Source organism: Lissotriton helveticus, chromosome 8, assembly GCF_964261635.1.
Source record: "Lissotriton helveticus chromosome 8, aLisHel1.1, whole genome shotgun sequence".
In the NCBI taxonomy this organism is placed as follows: Eukaryota; Metazoa; Chordata; class Amphibia; order Caudata; family Salamandridae; genus Lissotriton; species Lissotriton helveticus.
The window spans coordinates 1,572,178,147-1,572,201,134 of record NC_136069.1 but is presented as its reverse complement, the minus strand read 5'-3'; the positions used below and the strand labels follow the sequence as shown (position 1 = coordinate 1,572,201,134).

Sequence of the window (22,988 nt, the reverse complement as noted above, 5' to 3'; positions counted from 1 at the left end):
GTGCACACTAACCTAGTATCAAACTTCAAGGGTTACCGAAGTACTGAATCTTCGTGAAAGACAAAACCCTCGGTTTTTGGCAATTGCAACTGTCAAATAACAACTAAGAACCAACAACTAAGAACCACAAATGCAATGGAACCATGCAAACAACAAAGCTTCAACAAGCTGAAACAACAACTAAGGACTGGGAGCGACCCACAAATACTTAACTGAGAGCTTCAATGGCATCACCAGGAAGGCCCGTCTATCGTCTCGCTGTACGAAAGGTCTACGCCAGGCGTCGAAAACAGGTCGACAGTCAGGGCATCGGTCCGTCGCAGCCGTCAGGAGGCGGGAATCTTCGCGGGAAAAATCTTCGGACCACTTATTTCAACAACAGGATCGATGAAGCGGGGTGCACCTTTTCCTCGGAGATTTCACACGAAGTTCCTCACAATCGTCAGGCTTTGGACCGGTACCGCCGATGTCGCCCCGCGTTGGGCGCCAACTGAAGGACTGGGCTATTTAAGGCCCAGCGGTGCCAGGGAACAACACCTAAAACCTTCGTGGGATACCTGTTCTGGCGCACTAAAGACAGAGACACGGGAGACTTCCTTCGGCGTCAAAGATCAGTGTTTATTACTGCAGGGATGCAAAAGTCATGAGAAGTACAACAGAGTGTAGGTTCCAAGAGTCTGCTTCGAATTGCATTTGTGTGTCGCTCTCTTTTATACAAGATCTTGTCATTGCACAATATGTAAGCAAAAGGTTACAGCTCAGTTCCCACAGTAAAATTCAAAGGATCGCTTTCATGTATTCAGAGCTCCGGAACATAATTACATTAACATCACCAGTTCCAACTGTAAAAGCACATCTTCCCACCATTAGGTACATTCCACTTGAGTTGTAAATAAGCAAGAGAAAGAGACAAGAACAGCTGCAGGGAAAATCAGACAACAGGGAGGAGAGAGTGTGAGGATAATATTGGATGCGTAATCGTGGCTTAAAAGGGCTTGATCCCAGCACGTGCAAGGCTGAAACAATAGACCGGCACACCAGGATCACCTCCGGGCGGAGGCAACTGCTTTAGCAGTGTCCTCCCCCTACTCATAAAAGACGCATGAAAGGAATATACTTCCACCGTAAAGCTTGGGAACAGAGGGTCACGATGCGGGCAGTTGCCTGTTCGCTGACTACGTGAGGGCAAGAAACAAAATGGATACCGTATCTAAAATGGAACCCGAGGGCTCATTGGTAAAAACCTGTAAATCTGATGAATTCTTCTGAGTAGCATGGCGATACCGCGTACACTTACTAAACTCGTCATTTACGGTTCATAGATACCACACTCGTCCATATTCGGCGATGCCCAAAACGTCGTGACGATTTTCACGGAACCTCAAGCTGGAGAGCAAAACATTGTTTCTGGAAGTACAGTTGTCCAGTGTTTATATCCTGGATTCACATTACTCATCCTTGTGAGGCTGTGTATGTGTTAAAAGAAGCGCTAAAGGTGGTCCTTTTCTCCACTTTGACTGCCTTTTGGACAGAAAACACAATAGGTGGGCGAATATGTTAAATGTGTTTTTAGTATAGGTGTATTAAACGTACTGAAGATTTTAAGTCTGGTTACAGGGAGTAATTCAAAAGCAAGTGAATCTCTTACAGATGCCAATGCAAGAGAACTGTAATTACTAAAAAAACAAATTCTTTATGTTCTCATGTGTTGACATGCTACGGTACAGCCGGGGTTTGGGAGTCTGAGTTTGTCTAATGTTTTTCCCTGTATTGTCGCCTCTGCTGTCCTTGTGATTTTGATTAAATGGCGCTTATGAGCAGGGGTACTATACTAAGTGATATGTAATGTGTATTTGTATAGCGCACTATCACCAGCGAGGTTGTCCTGGCGCTGCATCCAAGTCCCACTTGAATTGTTTCTTTAAGCATACCTGTACTAAGAATTTGAATGAGGTCAACTTTAATACTGAAATTTGTTGCAACCTTCATCACAAAGTCTGTTTTTTTTTTTTCTTTTCTGTTTAACATTTGTGGACAGTAAAGTGAAACGTTCTGATGTATCAGACAGTGATGATGAGAAAACTACAAAAAAGAAGAGGAGAAGAATAAAAAAGCCAGTATCGGAGAGCAGTGAGGATGAAGGTAAGCACCGGCACTTAATTGTCGGTACCAGCACTTAATTATCGTGCACTTATGACAGCTGCCACATGGGCACTGTTTGTATACTTTAGAGATGAGCAGAACGGCAGTTGTTTATGCATTCAAAACAACTAATGTCTGCTGCCAGGAATAGACTGATTTGTCCCTTGTAGCAGTGTGCTGAAATGTAGTTGTGTAGGTTTTGTAACACTCCTTGTTCCCCACAATAATTCCCAGCTGGGCTATACAAGAGGAGGTTATATTTTGAAGTTTATCAATACACAGAGTGATCGTGTGAAGAGGTGGGTATTGCATTACTTTAGTGCTTGCAATCAGATGATGGAGTTCAGGTATCTACATTTAGATAAACCATTTCTCACACACAAACACTTTCTCAAACTCCTCTCAGTCAAGCTCACTTATTCATCCTTTTTCAGGCTTACGTTTGCCCGCTTGCTCTCTTTCTCACTTTTCTTTTTGTCTCTGTCCCTCTCCAAGTGCACACAGTCTTGGAGGAGTGTTTCATGGCCTTTTGGGTGCTTGATGCTTTCTAGGTAAGCTAACCTTGAATCTGGAGAAAATATTATGGGAGGGTCGAATGAATGAGGTAGAGCTGACCTTTTCGATAGCCTAGGGTCAAGGAAATCTCCTTGTTCCCATCATTGTATGTATATATGTAACTTGTATAACCAGGGCCACTGGAATTATGCAATAGTGCGGCCGCTGCGATTTCCGCATAATTACAGATTTGCAGCATTTGCCAAATAATCCATCATCTCTCACGTAATCTGCAAATTTTAACAAAAGAATAACTTTGGATCTGAAAGAGACGGTTAGTCAAAGATTCCTTACCTTAGAATTACCCCCAGGCGTCAGACTGGATCCAGAGAATTTTTTCTGAGCAGTACCCCTGCGCGTTGGTGGGTGTTGACTCCGCGTCCGTCGTCAGATTCGTGGTCGCCGGGATGACATTGCAGTGTCTACTTAGATGCCGCCCCTGCGCGTTAATGTCGGTTCTTTCTTTTTCCGCGCCAGCCTAGTGCAGATCCAGAGAGAGCTACCCCCTTCAGACACTTTTTGACTAAACTTTTTCGACCTTTTGTTGATTGCTTTTTCGAGTTTTTGACTCCTGGTGCGCGAGGGATGTCTGACCAGGGTCAAGCGTTGTCTTGGCTGATGTCTGTGACAGACCCGCACCTTGTGTGCCTTTGGTGTCTGGAGCGTGACCACGACCCAAAGTTGTGCTCCATCTGCTGGGCCATGAATCCAAAGTGTTTGCAGGAACGGTCCCGAAAGCTCTTGGTGGCCCCGAGGTCGGCTCTGTGTTGCTCCCAGTCTCGCTCGAGAGAAAGGTCTTTAGGCCTCTTGCAGAGCCCTCACACCTCTTTGCACTCACTCTTCAAAATCTTTGGGTAAGTCGAAGCACAAGAAGAAGGCGAAGAAGCACCAGCGCTCTTCCCCTTCTACCCACCGGTAGGCTTACCCGACGTGGGACTTGGAGCGTCGACGCTCTAAGGCTCCATCTCCGGTGCCTCCTTCAAGGAGAACTCCACTCCTCTCATTTCCAGGGGCCGGAGCATCCCCTGCCTAACTTTTTAAGTTCTACGAGGCCCTCCACCTCATCTTAGGGCAGCCCGACTCAGCCGGCGCACCCTTGGGCCCCACAGAACTAGTCGGGGTCCTGGGCCTTCGATGCCAGTGCCGGAGGACCCCTGCGGATCCATGCCTGGGTCCGGACTGACGCCGGTCGATCGTACCCAACTTTCTCCGGCATCGATCCTGGTGACGGCGCCCTCGTGCTGACCATGCCCCCAGTCGACCCGTTCCCATCCTCACTCCCGAGATAGACCCGAAGCTGGACCAACATTGGTCGACATCGGATCCGACGCTGGAGGGTACTTTTGTTCCCCTGTTCATCCCTGGTGTTCTCTATCACCCAGAAGGTGGTGTAGAGGACTGGGAGGGGTCGCTGGACCCTTTAACAGACCAGCTAGTAGAGCCGGACTGGAAAGAGGACCTGGGTGATGCCAGTGGTTTGGACACTTTTCTAGACTTTGGCAGGCTTTCGCCCCCTATCGTGGCAATGGATTAGGGTGCGTCCTACGCTGTGGTGGTGAGAAGGGCAGCCGAGGTCTTGGGCCTTGAGCTTTCTTCATTGGCGGTCAGGACTAACCTCCTGACAGAGATGCTTCAATCTGCGGTTTTAAAAGTTACTAAAAATGCAATGACAGGTGTTGCCGCACAGTGGAAGGCCCGTTGCAAATCTGGACTGGTCACCTTTCTGATGCTTTTTGCCATATATGTATGTAAACTGGTACTAATTAGGTGCAGCTAATGCCATCAGAGTGTTACTAAGTTTAGAAATGATGAAACAATGAAGTAATAATATTACAAAATGTGCCGTATTATGCAGCATAATTAGCATTTTCTTGCTGCATATTTCTGCTCAACCATGCCGCATAATTTAGCCCTCTCCTGCCACATAATTCCAGTGGCTCCGTGTATAACGCGACCCTAGTCACAAGGCAAGGGTGTTGTACAAAGATAAGCAAACTGCACACGAGGAGCCATTGTCACATTAGGGAGAGAGGAGACAGGAGATAACGTTAAGGAGATGACCTTTGAATGGATACACAATAGCAAGGATGTCATAAGAATTTAGTGTATCTTCAGGAGAGAGGAGGCTACCATCAGCGTTTAGAAAACCTTAAAACAAAGGCAACGTCCTTTAATGGGCAATGTGTAATCTTGATAGTGAGCTCTCAGGACCTTTGTTTATTCCTCATTTGAAGGTAATCTGTTCTAAATGTTTGCCATCTCTATCTACGGTCTCACATCTTTCTCTGGCAAGTTATTGAAGTGGCTTGACGTAGAACAATGCAGCTTGTTTAGATGTCTATTTAATTTTCCAAGATAACCCCGCAAGGTTTGAATTTTGCTTTACCCTTCGGCCCATAGCTTTAAGACTGAGCGCTTTCCGCACCTGGCCTTCCTACCATTAAAGATGCTGAGGAGAAATCCATAATAGCGTCACTCTAGCAGGAGCTTTCGGGGGATACAGGAGGCTGTCGCTTCTAATGTTTCTGCTTTTTAACAGACCCTTGGAATGTACTGGCTGTGGAGTCATTCACATCACTCATATTAAAAATAAATTAAAGGAAAATGTTATAAAAAACGATATATGTTTAAGAATCATTCAAGATCATCAGGGCAGGACTGTGGAGAACAGAGCCGGAAATATTAGCCCCCCACCTTGCCCCCCCAGAAATGATGGAGCCCTCGGCCAGAGCCCACTTTGCCCCTGCCTTAAAATGTCTCTGAACCCTAGAGAAAGGGCTCAAGAGACACTCATGTCTTCCTCGAGTATATTTTGTTCTGACAAACGTTTGGAAGACCAGTGCAGCTCAGACCACTAGATGGCACTGTGATGCCATCATTGAGATAAAGATGCAAAAGCATCTTATTTGTAAGTGGTATTGTAGATCCTTGACCGCGCATTTGTCTACAAGATATATTTCTTACACGATGTATAGAATGGGCTTCAGTCAGCTCCCTTCAACCATCAACTTATTTGAATTGACCTCTTTCTGCCATTGACTTGACATTGTCACTTTATTTCAGCCCAGAGGAGTATTTTGCTCACCTCCTGATGTCATCTATTTATTTTATTATTCGGCCTGACCATAACATGGCCTTCTAGGTCTCAGCTACCGGACAGTGCACTCCATCCGTTGCAAAAAGACCTCTTGTCCTCTTATCAGGGGGCTCAGAGCCTGCCCATTGCTTACCATTGGGTGACTTTATAGTCACTTTGATTTGCTGGCTTTTTATATAGTAACTTGTGGGGGCTTTCCTTCCTCTTCTTGTGTTTGTTGTTTGGAGCATGGCTTCATTACTTGTTTCCTTCAACTACTTACTTTCAAGCACATGTTTTTATCTTTTGGGTTAAACACTCCATGAGAGTGCATGCGTTTTCAGTCTGTCTCCTAAATGCACTGTTCATTCGCCGTCACCATCTCTGTGTTGCTCTCTCTCTCATGTTACTTTCCCACTTGGCCATGTGCTTCTTCCCCCCCTCCACTCTGTGGCAGCACACACCCTCACGTGCTTCTCCCCCACTATGTTGTTTTCACGTCTGTGTGCCTCTCCTCCCTCCTAGCGCCCCCATTGCTCTCTGTTACCCATTGCTTCTCTCCCCCAAATGTTCCACATTGTGCATTCTCCATATTATGTACTTCTCTCCCCATCCATGCCCTCCTTGTTGCTTCCCCACCCGCTTTCAATTGTTCTTTCTCTCACACCTATTTGCCTTATCGTTTGCAACTGTTTCCTTTTTTTCTCTGTGCCTTTTTGCGCTTTTTCGCTCCTTTTGCCCTGCTCTTCTCACTGTCTGCTTTCACTCTCTCACACCCTTTGCCCACTTTTTCTTTCTTTTCTCTGACTTTTAGTGCTTTAGTGCACTAGTTTGCCCTGTTCTTCTCATGCTGCCTGCTCTTGCACTCTTTCACTCACACTTTTGAACTCTCTTATGCCTCTCTTTTTTCCACTTTTTCTTCTGTTCCTTCTTTGCCCCGCGTTTGCCTCCTTTGGTTATTGTTTTTTGCTTTCACGCCTTGTTACCACCCTATGCTGCGTTTTCACCTTATCCTTCCCACTACCACCTCCTGTTTGTCTCCCCTGGTCCCTCATCTAATATACCAGGTTGACGACTTCCCACATTTTCTTAGTGGCGACTGCAGCATGGTCTCGCAGGCAAGCACAAATGCGCCTAGTCCACTCCCGGTGCCAGGACCTCTAGTCCTCTGCCACCCTACCACAGCACAAGATGTTACCCCACTGAATTGCTTCACGCCCTGAAGAATGCCTATCCCTGCTGTGCTGTCGGACTTATCCGACCAACACCAAAGGAGTGTTGTCCAGCGCCAGCTGCCACTTCTCCTGTGACGCCGCCTGCACTCCCTCCAATCGCACGACACTTGCATTCGTGTACCCAGAAATATATATGCCCCACCTCACCTCGGCCAGCACCCTACTTGAACACCCACTCCCTCATCAAACATTCCCATCGAAATCTGGGTCCTCCTTCACGACTTTTCCCCAGACTTACTCTTCCTCATAGAGACCTGGCTCAAACCTACAGCAGCCCCAATATGGCGAATATGATTCCGCTAGGATACAATATCACCAGACAGGACAGGCCCAGGAAACCCCAAGAAGGAACCTCAATCGTCTGCAAGGAACACATTTGTTACGTTCTCACCGAAGCCGACGCCGCCAACTAGCTTGAATAGATGGCTTTCAAACCCAGCATTTCTAATAATACTACCCTCGGGGAGCCCTGCTCTACAGATCACGAGGGCCAAGTGCCAAGTTCGGAAACCTGTCACAGACATTGCCTCCTTCGTACTCCACTCCAACTTCTTCATCCTGCTAGACAACATCAATTTTCAGCTAGAGGACCTCACCAACCTGAACACCACTGACCTCCTGGGCTACCTGAACACATCCACACCCTCACAACTGGTGAAAGATACCACATATGTCGCCAGCCACCTGCTTGACCCCATCTTTACCAACATCAGGGACATCTCAGTTAACCAAGCCATCTTTCTCACCTGGACCTACCATTCTCTCATCAGCTTTGACCTTTATTTCAACCACCATAGGGGAACACCCGCTGCAACTAGAATACTGTCTCTGAAGAAATCTGGTCAGGAGAATTACAAAACCACCTCCTGTCGCACCAAGACGACTTTGCACGCTCTACTGGCAACTTTGGTCTCTGGATCACAATCTGTGCAGACGCCCTGGCACATCTCAAAATCAAGACCATTGCCAGGACCAACCAAACTGGCTGGTACTAGGATGACCTTCGATGCACCAAACGCTACTGCAAGCAGATCGAGCGTCATTGGTGTCTGGCCTACAACAGCAGCAATAAACAAACCTACAAATCAGCCCTTTAATATTACCTCCAACAATTGAAAGCCATCCAATGCTCAACCTTGTTGGAGGGGATAGAAAACAACAGCACAAAGAAACTCTTCTCCATTGTAAGGAAATTCACCATGCCCGCTGCCAGCTCCACCACAAGCTCCATTACCACCTCTAAGGAGCTCTGCTTCCAGGTTGATTTTTTTTCTTTCACAACAAGGTAAGCCTTGTCTATGACACGTTCCCACTCCAGTTGAACCCTTCCATCCCTGCAGTCCTCCTCTGAGACAACTACTTTTCAGTGACCACCATGATGTGGTGATCATCACCCTCATGGAAACTGCCAGTGTCATGCAATCCATCCATTCGGGAGCCCTCTTGTACCCTTTCCCACACTTCACAAGTGAGCTCATGTCCATCTGCACCACACTCACTCTGATCCTCGATGACTCTTAGCACGGCTACCTTCCCGAACTCCTGGAAACAAGCCACCATCTTGCCACTACTGAAAACACCCACTACATGCTCATCCTCGCCAGCCAGCTACAGACCCATCTCACTGTTTCGCTACCCATCAAACATTTTGGAGATATTAACCGCATGCGTGCGGGCGGAATTCCGCTCGTACGCTGACTTTTTTAAAAGCGCACTTTACGTGACGAGCTGGGCTCGTCATGAGCGTGCGAGGAGGCTACCTCATGACGAGCCCAGCTCGTCATCAGCGTCGAAGGGGTTAAAGGGATGATGGGATACCCACCAAAGACTGATCCCTCTATCATTAACATAACATAACGTACCATAATTTTGGATCTTCAACCAGCAGAAATGGCAACATTATCTAAGGTGGACTTGGGAATAATAACCAGCATGCTATCGGTGGCAGAACAACTCCTCGCACTGAGCTGGAGGAATCAGACTGTTCCCTCTATATAGAAATGGACAGGCAAACTATGAGTACTGATAGCCATGGAGAAAATGCAAAGGAGCCTCGCCAATATGGACCACAAATTTGACACCCAGTGACAACCCCTGATGGACTACCTCTCTGGAAAAGACCCATTATATGACTGTCCCAGATCCTTTTTTTTTTAAATATATTTTTATTGCAGAATAGTGCAGTATACATCTAGTACGATCCACAATCCAGACATTGGCATGCATAACGCACCCGCCATTACAATGTAGCACACGGCCATTCAGCCCACAACCCGAAGGTCGGGCGGCGTAAATCAGATGACTGTCCCAGATCCTTGTGTTCACTTCGTTTAATGGCCTAGGAGGAGAATCTCCTTCTTGTCGTTATACGAGTCACAATGGTTTATACTTATTTTGTAATGCTTTGTCATGCCAATCCCAGTCTCCATCCGCCTGCGAAGCTGTTACATGCTACTTTGTCGGCAAATGAGTGCACCAATGTCACAGGCATGTAAGAAGGTATTTAAAGCCACAGAGAAATCCCTTACTGCTTTCGAAAAGGGGGAAGCTCCAATGATATCGGCACAATTTACTACCTGATACTATTCACAGGAGCAATGGTGAGGCTCATGGGATTACGTAACCCAGACAGGACCCGTGTTCTGGAAGAAGTAGGACTCCTGTGAGGTGGCAACACCCGTAATGGCCACCTGCTAATTGGGAAAGTAGCTCAGGAAAGACCGGCCATGCCTAAGAAGTTTATGATTTTTTAAGGAATAAATGTCCAAAAATTTCTAAAGAATTCTTCCTATCTTTAATTGTTTGTTATTGGGAGCATCAGGGTTAGAGCTTGATGTAACATGAAACAGCAGACCAAGTGGCTGGCATGCCTAGGGCTTTCTCAAGGCTGGATGTCAAAAAGGAACAGCGTTCCAGTCGTAGCAGTAATCTCAAAAGAAAGTCTCTGCAGTTACTCTTTTTCTTTCATTTATTCCTTTAAAAAATCATAATCGTTTTAGGCACGGCCTGTGTTTCCTGAATTACTTTTCCAATTTCCTATCAGGCCTGGCTTCCACTGGACATGAGTGGCATTATCTCTGTGGCTTCACTGCTTTACTTTCTGTAAAGTGGCACATCCAAAACAACTTTGCCTTGCGGCTACTGTTTTTGCTCCCTCCATGCAGTAGAGAGTGTCATCGGGTTGTGGGTGGTGACACATGCCTCCTGGCACGTGGGCCCAACTTCTTGCGTTGTGCGGTCCTCAGTCGGCGTTTCCTCACTTTTACCTTTATTGCTAGTTGAGGGGAATGCAGCTTGACTGTCGCACGTGGAGTGGCCTGCGAAGTGGCAAAATGGGGGCCAGCCTGGTGGTATAAGAGCTCGGGGATAGAATTTCCCAGCACACTATTATCGTCACATATCCAATACTCATAGGGCAAACTTATTAGCACTGCCAATGGGTGGGTGTTCTGGTCCACATTTAAACATAACAAGACAGATGCAGAAGAAAGATGAATTTCGACCACCAGTCAACAGTGAAAGGAAATCATTTGTCTTTCGAAAGAAATGTTAGTGTTGCGTGCATTTTTATAGGCCTGCGTTTACTTTGACAGTGCTTTAATACATGGAAGAATACTTTGAAGAGCTATGTGCTAGGATAACGTTACAGTTGGACAGTTTTTCTGCTGCACGTAACCACCGGATGCAGTTGTCTTGGTTTCAACCCATGCAAACATTTAACCAGCCTCTTCAATAAAGATGAAGTGATTTGTTAGTTATGTTATGTTAGGTTATATTTTATTTATTCAGCGCACGTACGCCCATGGGCTTCATGGCGCTATCGAAGTTTTTTTTTGGAACACAGCATAACGCTAAAGGTACATTTCGCAAGGGTACTTTTCACACTTATTTAAGGATAGGCCTGTTAAAAAGCCATGTTTTAAAGGCCTGTCTGAAGGTAAGAAGACCGTCACACTGTCTTAAAGGCAGTGGCAAGGAGTTCCATAAGGAGGCTGCAAGGTAGTGGAAACAACTACCGCCCTGACGTTTTTTCTTAAATAAGGGTACCATTAGCAGATCTTGGTGGGCCGAGCGAAGGTTACGTGAAGGGATGTATTTGCATACCAAATTCCTTATGAATTTGGGACCCTTGCCCTGCAATGCTTTAAAAATAATGCAGCCGGCTTTGAATGCAACTCTGGGCTACCGGCAGCCAGTGAAGATTTTCTAATCCTGGCCTAATGTATTGCCATTTAGGTTGCTTACAAATGAGCCTGGGTGCCTGGTTCTGGACATACTGTAATCTCTTTAGCTGACCTGCTGGAAGACCTAGGTACAGACTATTTGAAAAGTCAAGCCGAGATAAAACTAAGGCGATAGTTACTTGAATCAAAGCGGAATTAGTTAAAAGGTGGGCAATTTTCTTTATCTTTCTCAATTGAAAGAAACTGAATGAAACTACCGTCCCTATATGACCTTTAAGCGATAGATCCTCACTGAGAGTCACCCCTAAGCTCTTAACTGTGTGGGATTTGGTAGGTGGAATTCCCATGTCAGATGGCCAGAAATGGGGTCCCCAACTAATTTCACTTTTCCCGGGCAAGACAAGTTCTGTCTTGCCCGGGTTAAGTTTGAGGTGGTTCAGATTCATCCATCTCTGGATATGGGTCATAGTTTCCTGAAATTCTGTCACAGCGTCAGGGGAGTTCAATGAAAAAACAAGTTGCAAGTCATCTGCATAGTTAAAAATCGTAACTTTGTGATTTTTCAAAGAGTGCAGTAAAGGGCGTAAATACAAATTAAATAATAACTGGGACAAAGATGATCCCTGAGGGACTCCACAGGTAGAAACGGTTTTTGGGGCTGTAAATGTCCCCAATCTAACAGATTGAGTACGTTCGGAGATGAAAGACTTCAGCCAGCTGAAAGCATGGCCCCTGAGGCCGGCTTGCTCGACACGGTTGACAAGAATAGAATAGTCCACCGTGTCGAACGCGGCCGACAAATCAAGGAGCACCAATGCCTGATGAATGTCTCTATCTGCGTTAGATCTCAGGGTATTCTGGAACACAAGTATCACTGTCTCAGTCGAGTGGCATGGACGAAAGCCTGCCTGATTCGGTTCCAGATATTCAGTTGATTCAATGAAATTTGAGAGACAGTTAGAGACATGAGCTTCCAGAATTTTTGATAGATAGGGTAAGAGGGAAATCGGCCTGTAATTCGTAAGGTCATGTGGGTCAATGCCAGATTTTTTAGTTAAGGGGATCAGCAGAGCACGCTTGAACCTACTAGGTACCTTGCCCTGTGCAAGTGATTCATTTAATAAAGGAAGAATACTTTGAGGAATGGCAAGTCCTATTTCTTTAAAAATGTGGGGCGGGCAGATATCATCAGGCGATCCAGATTTTACACGCACAAGGAGTTCAGAAAAGGTTTTAGGATCGATAGAAGAGAAGGTATCTAGTGTAAGGGGATTATAAAATATATCATCTAGTGGAGTTGGAGTGGGAGAGCTGATTATATTCTGTTTTATGGTGACGATTTTTTCCCTAAAAACCTCATTCAAAGAGTCACATAATTTTTGTGTAGGAATTATAGGGGGAGCTGTCCTATCATCATTACAAAGATCGTTCACTATATCGAATATCTCCTTTGATTTATTCAAAGAGTTCAAAATCTTTGCCGAAAAATAATCAGTTTTGTGTTGTAGAAGAAGTTTTTGATATGTTTTCCTAGCGGAGCAATAGATCTTTTTATCCTGTGATAAATAGTTAGCTCTCCATTTCCTTGTGTGTTGCGGCTGGCAGTCTGTCCCTTGGAGCCAATGTAAAAGTGATTCTGATTTTTAAAATACATTTTAAAGCAGCATCTTTAATGCATCGACTAGCCCAGATGTATTAGTATTTGTAATACTGTGACTTTGTTTAATTTATATCCCCCTTGCCACAGACTGGCAATACTGAATAACGTGGCTGTTACCCAAGTCACCTACCTCATTCACTTACCAGCATCTCAGCGCGCACATTTATTTGGTAAACCAGCAGAGCTTAACACTGAGTCCAACAGTCCCTGGGTCTGCAGAAAGGGGAAACACCCGTCTCCCCCCATTAGTGATGAGGGTGACTTCTCTCCCCTTTTACCAGGCTATGAGCTCAACCGCAGGAATGGCATCGGATTGTTTGGCACCACTCATTCCGTACAGATGGTGTTTTCCTTGAGAAGCAGGAAAGGTGACACAGCTTTCATACAAATACTACTAGTCTGGGGATACTGATTAACAAACATTTCTGTAGGGAAAGATTGACAGCCCATCAGGATTGTCTTTTCTCATTTTTATTTACGAAAAATCTCTGATCATAAGAATCCATGTAAAAACCTGCCAATGCATTTTAGCCTCCTGTCCTCGCATTTGCGGTAACTGTTACAGAAGAGAACTTCCTCTGTACGGTTGTGTTGTTTATGCTTACGCTTGGATGTGCTCAGTTCACAATGCAGGCAGCACGATCTTACCCCTTTACTCACCGGTTCCTAACCTGTTTGCATATGTGGTCTCCCGCTGAATCACTAACGAAAGCCGGGGACCCTGGCCTAAGAAATTTCTACAGTTCAAACCTCAACACAATATTAAAAAATACAGAAACAAGCATGTTTCAAACAAATGCATAAATTAACAAATGTTTAGTTCACAAAAAAACTATACAGAAATCACAATTTTTATTTAAAAAGAAAGGTTGAAGCTTTTCAAAATGTGGTATTATTTCTAAAAACGAAGCAGTATGCCACAGGATAAGTCCTGCTGTTGTACCTAATATGCGTACTGTGATTTTTGGTGTATGTTGTACAAGTAACCACCACTAATGGCCAAAATATAACAATGTTCGTTTTTTTGATTACACAATTTTGAACAATTGGATAAATATCATAATAACAGTAGACAGGTCAGAAAGCCCGACATGGAAAGCCGGTCTGAAACCGACATCATAATCCCAATGGCGTAAACACAGCCCTAAAGGGATTATGAGCGACCTCCGACTGGCCAACGGGCTCTTTGGGCCTGGCAGAATCCAGCCGGAAAGACTGGCCAGTTTAAACTCCGACCACATTCTTTGTAATTAGGCGGTCAAAGTTTAAACAAAGGATGTCTACCTGTGGTTGGAGGATTTCTTACTGGCATCCTAATCAGCCCCTCTGTGTCTCTCTGCAATCATCTGTTTGCTCAATTGTTGAGCTACACTGTCATCTTAATCTGAATCATCTTTAATCTGGCTCAGGTAATTACATGTTCAACCTTTCCCTGTTTTGTGGTAGATGCTCCCGCTTCACCCGTAGCCATGGAAGAACAACTCCAGCCTCCATCACCGCCGGAGCCTTCAGTGAAGGTGGAGCCAGAGTCCCAGCCTGCTGAGGTAAGAGATCACACTGCAGGCTGTTTGTTGCAGATTCGCTGACACCACTTGCAATCATCTAGAAGAGAGATGTAGAGGAAACCAGGGAGAATTTATTTTCTCCATTAACTTTTAAGACTTGGAGGAGGTTTTAAATAGAAAAAAGCTTTAAAAAAAAGAAAAGATTTAAAAAAGCATTATTTTTTAGATAAAAAACCCCTACAATGTCCCATCTAAATTAGGAATATAGGCATGAACTCTGTGTGAGAACCTATTGCACATATCTTTACATTACAATTGGTTGTCTCACAGGCCTCAAAGCAAAAGATATGACATCATAAAAATATTACCACACCTGCAGGTCTAGTGACTTGAATAATCTACTCGACCTAACTGTAATGTAGTTGACCTGTAATATAATTTCAAATTGTTGGTTCCTGGCAAATATTTTGTTTTACAGAGCTGGCTTTTTCTTCCTTATCACGTTTGAAAGCACCTTAAAACATGCAAGTTCAGTGTTTGTGCTGTATAAAAAACTCTTTTGTTTGATTTTACAGACTAAACTTTTGCTCCATGTATAATAAGAATCTAGTCCGTAAATGGGGTACTCATGACCCCTGACTTGCCCCTTAGGTAGGTTTGGGCGATCTATTAGGCTCTGCCGGCGAAGTTGGCGGAATTTTGGCCACTCTGCGTTACACTTGTAACGTGGAGTTCGGGTGAAATTCCGCCAACTGCTGCATGCCAGAGTTTTTTCTCAGGCGCAGCTCGCTAATGGGAAGTTTACGAGCGACATTTGGTATCCTGTTGTGTTCTTTTCAGGTGGTGAGAGTTTTCAAACGCTGGCAGTCATGGGATATAGCGACGTTCGCGTTCAGCAAGCTGCTGCTCGAGTAGAAAATCTACTCAAACGACAACAAAATCAACTTGATAAGCTGTGTCCTCTGGCCGTTCGCTCTGATTTTTCAGTTCAGAACGAGCTCCCGGCACTAAACCACAGTGCCAGCAGCACGGTCTGCCTATTTCCGCCCATACACAGAATTCCAAGGGTTCCGCCCAGGCCTACTCTTAGGTCACTGGGCAGGGCAGGAATGTTTCTCTGTTTGATTAAAAACTCACTAGTAATAAATGTATTACTAAAGCATGATGTGGTAGCGGATTATGATTTACAAACCGCACATTTTCAATTGAAATGGCCACAAACTTTCCCACTAATAGGCAGTTGTACGTATAAAACTATATAGCGTATAGACAATGTGTGGAAATAGGGGTTCAGCGAAAATATTTATCATTTACACATCACTAAGTAAAGTGATTTGTTTTCAGCCTATTACAAAAAATGTTATCAATGTTACAAAAATGTGCTTTCATAGCTACTGAAATGTAGTTTGAAATGTTTGTTTAGTCCATTTACAAGTTATTTAAATGTGCGTTATAAAAAAAAAAAAGCCTTTCATTTCACTGTTCGTACAGCACAATGGTCAGGCAGTTCATGTTACAAAATCATTTACCTTTTCAATCAGAGTAAGAAAAGTAAACATCATCTCCAGGATAAAATAAGCAGCAAATTGTAAAGAGACATAAGCTGACATTTGACCTCGTTTTCTGAATTCAGAGCAAATATGACCAGTTAAAAACAAGATTTAAAGGCATCTTTATTGCTCAATCGCTTTCTGAGTGAACAGAACACTAGTTCTTTGTCGGCTCGCCAGAACGACCAATAGGCCCTAAAAATAGCTCACCTTGATAAAATCTAACTCACCATAGCGAGTGGGCAAGTAGATTTCTTGAGGCCTGATGCAAAATCTTCATCCCTAATCAAATTGGAAGTTTAAATCCTATTAAAGAGACAGGGGCAATAATTGTAACTTGACATCTTCTCTGCAGCTCCTTTAATAGCAAATAATAAATGGCAGAAAATATTTGAAAATGGATGAGAAAAAGCCCCAAATTAAAACTCCACAGACTTTCTAAGTTTCCCTGATTGATGAGGTCAAACGCAGCTCCTCAAATGTGAAGCAGGCCTTTTGTGATAATCCCTTGCTCGACAACATTCATCCTCCTCTTCTTTATGGAGAAAACACAGAAGATCGCAGAACAATATAATGATTATACAAACGGTAAAACATCTAAACCAACCATGAACATTATGGTGCCAAGAACTGAATCCACAGACTTTGTCCCCTAGGATCACCCTACAAAAGAAAAACAAATCCAAAAGTGAGAGGCCAGAAACAAAATAATATTAACCTCCTCAATTATGATCGAACTCTAAGACTCTTCTCACAGTAGTGAGGCAGATTTTAAGTTCTTTAGCAAGATCCGAGTCTCGTTATGACTAGTTCAAAACCTGTCCATTACTTACTGTGATGCGTGAGGCATCGACTTGTCAATAAAGTAGTAAAAGTAGATTCATAAAACCAGTCTGCCGTCATGATAACATTTCCTTACCTCCCAGAATATAAAAAAGCCCTCTGATGCCATAGAATTCTTCTCGAATGAGCTCCTACGGTTTATATATCAATTCTTTGCCACTCCCTTTAAGACCCTAATCCCATCTTGCCAAGGTGGGTGACAAAACTTGGGTAAAAGGCTTCTTGAAAGCAATCAAAAGCTGAGTATCCAAAGGAAGTCTGAAAGCACACATCTGTGCTTCCTAACATTAGAAACATGTAACCCTCCATAATGTGGCATCATTAGTAAATCTTGCATACAATGAAGCGGTCAAAAAATATTTTGTATATCTGATGAGATAGAAATGTACTTCATAGGGAAGAAAACTCTGCCTACATCTAAAGCCTTTGTATCTGAAACCATTTAAAAGGACAACAGACATAAAAGAATAGAATGGTTCACCTTTAACTAAAGTATGACCAGCTTGAGTAGCATACCTATAACTGTTAAAATGGTAAGTCTTAGTCCCATAAAGTGAAACTCAAAGGTTAACTACCTCTCCTGTAGAAGCACCATCCATAAATGAGTCATTCCACACACCCAGATTGAGCATTAGTGTAAATAGATGGAACCCAGAAATATACATGGGACTAGAGAGATTCATGCAAAGATTAGGGACATCCTAGGAACCCCTGGAAACTCACTGAACTATCAGCGGTAGGTGACCCTCAAGTACCAGCTCATGAGAGGAGATCTCTAGGTCCAGTACCAGCTGTGGAAAAGTTAGACTAAACCTGAGAAAATGCATCTATTTCCAAACTGAGGAACCCATACTACACAGGCCAGCATTTAGACATTAGTGCGACCACTGCGCTCTGTCCTTCCTGACATGGATTAGACATCGAAGAATCATGAAGAATGGGGAAACGCATACACCGGATTGTCTACCTACGGTAGGAAAAAAGCAAGAGTGCCCACTCCTAGACCCATGGGCAATTGAAGAATCTGGGAAGTGTTTGATATCGACGCAAGGCAATGAGATGACCATTGGCAGCTCCCACAATTTTTTCAGGCATTAGAAGACAGTCTGATCCAAATCACAATGACAGGTCCTAAAGAGTCCTGTTTTGATACCCCTAGAAGATATTAACCCTGTGCAATTAAACCGCTTTCTAAACAGAAATGCCTCAAATCCCTGGTTAAATCCCCAGGGACTCTTTGATCATGCATCAACAACTTTTTTATGTATCTGACTGTCTAAATGTTTTCTATTCATAATACACAAATGGCTTTTCCGCGAACCAGATGTTTCACTGAGAAGGAACGAAAAAGCTGTTATATTCAATTTGTTTCAGTCTGTCGTCTGTTGCCCATTTTACTCCTGTAACCACTTGCCCATATCTGGGCCCTTTCCTAGCTTGCAATTGTGTGACTTCAACATGGTATTTGGATTTTTTTTTTCATTCCAAGTTTCCATTTGAGAGACACACCAACCCACTCCTTAATTGCATCTGGAAAAAGAGAAAGTAGTGCCAAGTAAGGAAGGTTTTTTCTCAACTGAAGTGCTTTGAATCGCTGAAAGGCCCTGCAATGCTGGGATTGGAATTGAATTGTTGCCGAAAATAGCCACTTCTCTTCCAGGGGATCCTCATCAATAGTCATAAGCATTAGAATATTCCCGCCCATGCGCGGGACCCCGGAAACACTATATCATATGTGCCCCACATATATATACTCATATATATATAAATACATATATATATATATATATATATATATATATATATATATATAAAACATGCAATAGCAGCCAAATAAAATCAGAGCTGAAATATGCTGTGTAGAATTTCCACCATACATGAATAATAAGCATTAGAAACATGAGAAACAACAACAAAGTTTGTTTAGAAACTGTTTTAATGCTCAGAAAGCAGTAGAAATTCTCATAACTCACTGGAAGCGTAGAAAGCTCCCAGGCTGCATTGCAAACACACAGTCTAAAAAGACTGAAAAGCTAACCTGTAACTGCATAGCAATAAACTGACACCGTGCCTTTAAGGCACCCATGACCCCCAGTATCCCATCATGCCTCAGGGGTGACAGTTAGGTCAGTTGTTCTTTCCGGCTCCTTCAGGAAGGATCCTGGTTACACAGCTCCACTAGTTTTCTGTTTTCTGACAGAAAAATACTTCACTTTTGTCTATTTTTACACTTACTTTGACATTTAACAGCTAGTCAAGTAAGATACTGTCTCTTTTAGTCAGTTTAGTGAACATTTTCTTCTGAGAATGCCTTCACTCTTTGACAAATGTCCATCTTGTGGCAACAAGAAGGCAAAATCAGACAATCATGACGTCTGTATCTTGTGTCTGCCTGAAGATCATGATCCAGACACCTGTCCTCACTGTGAACACCTGTCAGGAAGAACTCTTAAAGACAGGGAGAGGATTCGCATTTATGGCCTGGCTCACAGGTCATCCAGAGGAAGATCTCCGGTGAAGATCCTTCAACATCAGCGTCTGGCTCGGCGCTGAGAAACAAAGCCAACAGAGGTAGAGGAGGTCACCAACAATCCTCTAACGCCACGAGAGGAGGAAAGGCCTGAGCAGTGGCTTCCTCTGGCGCCGTTGCCCACTCCAGTGGGAGGAAGTGCTTCACAACACCTGGCAGAGTGGGTCAGCATCACAAAGGATCAGTGGGTGCTGAATATACTGCGCAATGGATACAAGCTTCGTTTCCGTGCGTTTCCAAAGAGCGTTCCTCCAAATAACTCTTTTCCTCATTCCAAACGGCAGGCTGAGAATGCGTCCTCTGCAACAAGCTCTAGAGGACCAGTGGGACCAAGCGACAGAACATTGGGAAGATCGTATTACTCTTTCCCAAGCGACGAAGGATGCAATCAAATGGTGGACTCGGAGAAAGAATGTGCGGGTCGGAGTACTTTTTCACCAACCTCTTCCATCCCAGTCTATAGTGACGGATGCCTCTCTGCAAGGCTGGGGAGCGCACATGGGTCCACTTCAAATACAAGGCCAGTGGTCTGCGCAGGAGCAGACATACCACATCAACATGCTGGAGCTCAGAGCGGTTTTTCTAGCTCTCAAAGCTTTCTTTCCAGCGATCGAGTCCAACTCAGTCCTAGTTCAGACGGACAATACAACCACCATGTTCTATCTGAACAAACAAGGAGGCACACGATCTCGCCCGCTCTCCCGAGAGGCTCAAACAATCTGTCACTGGCTCCTCTCTCTCGAGGCCTCACAGTAGTGGCGGTGCACCTTCCAGGCGAGTTGAACGTAAAAGCAGACGCACTCAGCAGGCACTTCGAAGATCAGCCTGACTGGGTGCTAAACGACGAGGTGGTAGAAGAGCTTTTTCGTTGCTGGGGTCGTCCAGCCATAGACTTGTTTGCAGACGACGAAAACGCCAAATGCCACGCCTTCGCGTCCAGGTTCCACCGACCAGGGACGCAGGGGAATGCTCTTCTGATGGATTGGTCAGGAACATTCGCTTACGCGTTTCCTCCCCTGGCTCTGATTCCGAAGGTAGTGTCCAAGCTCCTCAGGTCGGACATGGAGATGATCTTAATAGCTCTGGATTGGCCACGGCGGTGGTACCCGGACCTTCTACATTTCTCTGTGTGTCCACACAGACGACTTCCTTGCAGGCTGGACCCGTTGAGCAAGATGGACGGGAGGATACTGCATCCCAACCTCCCATCGCTGAACCTAACAGCATGGCACCTGAGGTCCTGCAATATGGACATCTGAACTTGCCTCCCGAATGCATGAACATTTTAAAGGAGGCTAAGAGGCCTTCCACGAGAGCGTCTTATGCGTTCAAGTGGAAGAGGTTTTACTTATGGTGTAGGGATCATCATCTGGATCCTACTAAAGGGCAGGAGGAGGTAACCCTGCCATACCTCCTTTCCTTGGCAACTTCTGGATTGAAATATGTTTCCATTAGAGTGCATCTGTCAGCCATAGTGGCGTACAGGAAATCGCCTCATCAGATTTCTTTCTTTCAGGTTCCGGTGGTTAAAGACTTCCTCCAGGGGTTGAAGAAAGTCTATCCCCCTGTGCGAAATCCTTCTCCTCCTTGGGAATTGAACCTGGTTCTGTCCAGGTTAATGTCACCTCCTTTCGAACCTAGCCACAAGGCTTCTTTGCAACATCTATCTTGGAAAGCAGCCTTTTTAGTGGCCCACTTGTCTCTCAGTGTACTGTCGGGTCTGGTAGATTATTCAGTAATTTACTATAAGTGAGTGATGTTGCCCTGTCCGGCATGTAATCTGTGAGGAGACGATCTTCCAGGGGAGACGCTTCTGGAAGTGATGTGTCACGTGGAATGGCTGTTAATAGAGCGTGTCGCACTTGCACATAGCGATACAATTCCGTTTGTCGCAACTCATATCGCTGTCTCAGCTGGTCAAAGGGGATTACCGTGTCTTTTTCCCACAGATCTCCTATTGTGGATATTCCAATGGTATCCCAGCGCGTGAACCCCTTACTGTGTCTGATTGCCTAGCGCCCTCACGTCCCATAGTGGGGTGAGTCTAGTGAGTTTCCCCCTCCACCCTAGTCTCGATTGTGCCGTGTGCCATATTGATACGGTAAGTTTCGTTGGTCCAGTGAGCGTGCCTATTTTCCGCCTTTCGTAAAGAGGCGCTAGCATGGTGTTTGTACCCAGTTGCGCCCTGTCCGCCCTGTAAGCCGGGTCGTCCTGCGGTACATGAAGCCATTGATTAATGGGCTTCAGTTGGGCGGCCCAGTAGTACAACTGCAGGTTCGGTAGTGCTATTCCACCATCGTACCATCCCCTGTGCAGTTTCGCTTGTGCGATGCGCGCCGATGGATTGTTCCACATAAGGCCGGTCATCCGCGCAGCTACTTGCTTAAAATATCCCGGCGCTACTGGGTACGGCGCATTCTCAAGGATATACAAAAACCGGGGCAAGGACATCATCTTATAAAGTGCTGCCCTACCTAACAGTGTCAGCGGCAGCGCTGCCCAAAATTTAACATCCTGTTTCAGTCGGTCCAGTGGTAGTGTCAGGTTCTTCTGGAAAAACTCATTTGCATCTTTAGTGACATGGACCCCCAGGTATCGAAAGGAGGACCCTGCCATCCTGAGGGGGCAATCCTCGCATAGTGTGGGGGGCGGGCCGTGTAGGACATATATCTCTGATTTCGCCCAGTTGAGAGTGTACCCAGATATTCTACCCTGGTCATCACACAGCGCCAACAGCGCTGGTATGCTGCTCTCTGGTTCCGACAGGTACACTAGCATATCGTCCGCGTAGAGGGACAGGCGGTCTTACCATCCTTCTTCCCAGGCGATTCCTTTCAATAACGGAGTGGAGCGTATTAGAGTCGCCAATGGTTCCAATGCTATCGCAAAGATCAGTGGCGACAGCGGACAACCCTGTCGGGTCCCTCGCTTTAGCTCGAATGGTCGAGAAAGATGTCCATTTGCCACCACCTGCGCTAGGGGTTTAGTGTACAGAAGCCGGACCCATGCGATGAATTTTGGGCCAAATCCCATATGTGTCAGGACCTCGAATAGGTATTGCCACTCCACCATATCGAACGCCTTTTTCGCGTCAAGGGCCAGTATGACCACCGGGTCTTGCAAGGATGCAGCCCTAGCTAACACGCCATGCGTCCTACGGAGGTTGAGGGCAGTATTCCTGTGTGGCATAAAACCCGATTGATCGGGGTGTATAAGGTGCGGAAGGTGTGTTATCAGTCGGGTGGCAAGAAGCTTAGCCAAGATTTTAACCTCGGCGTTCAGCAGTGAGATAGGGCGATATGATGTGCATTCCTCCAGTGGTTTCCCGGGCTTAGGGATCGCAGCAATAGTTGCTGTCCGCTGATCTAACGGGAGTTCAGTCCTTTCCAGACTGTCAGCATACATGGCCAGTAAGGGTCCACTAAGCCTCTCCGACGTGGCCTGGTACCATTCTATCGGGATGCCATTTGGTCCAGTTGCCTTACCCGGTTTCAGTGCGTGTATTGCTCTTTGTATTTCCTCCTCTGTGAGGTCTACTTCCAGTTCCGCGGTCGCTTCCGGTGTTAGCGTCCGAATGGGGATGTGACCCAGGGATGCTCGTGCCTTCTCTGCCGTCACTTCAGTAGTAGGAGTGTACACCCCCTGGAAATATTCTGCTAAGATTTCGACTATCTCCTCGGGGCTTGTGTGTTCTGCCCCTCGCCCGTC

The 22,988-nt window shown here is 45.2% G+C and overlaps 1 protein-coding gene across 1 annotated transcript in view; it reads left to right on the top strand.

Moving 5' to 3' along the window:
- Positions 1-22,988, top strand: part of POLD3 (DNA polymerase delta 3, accessory subunit) — a 102,841-nt gene that overhangs the window by 56,167 nt on the left and 23,686 nt on the right. The window contains exons 9-10 of the mRNA XM_078658579.1: positions 2,039-2,142; positions 14,299-14,396. Of these exons, the coding sequence (XP_078514705.1) occupies positions 2,039-2,142; positions 14,299-14,396 (202 nt within the window). The remainder of the gene's footprint in view (positions 1-2,038; positions 2,143-14,298; positions 14,397-22,988) is intronic.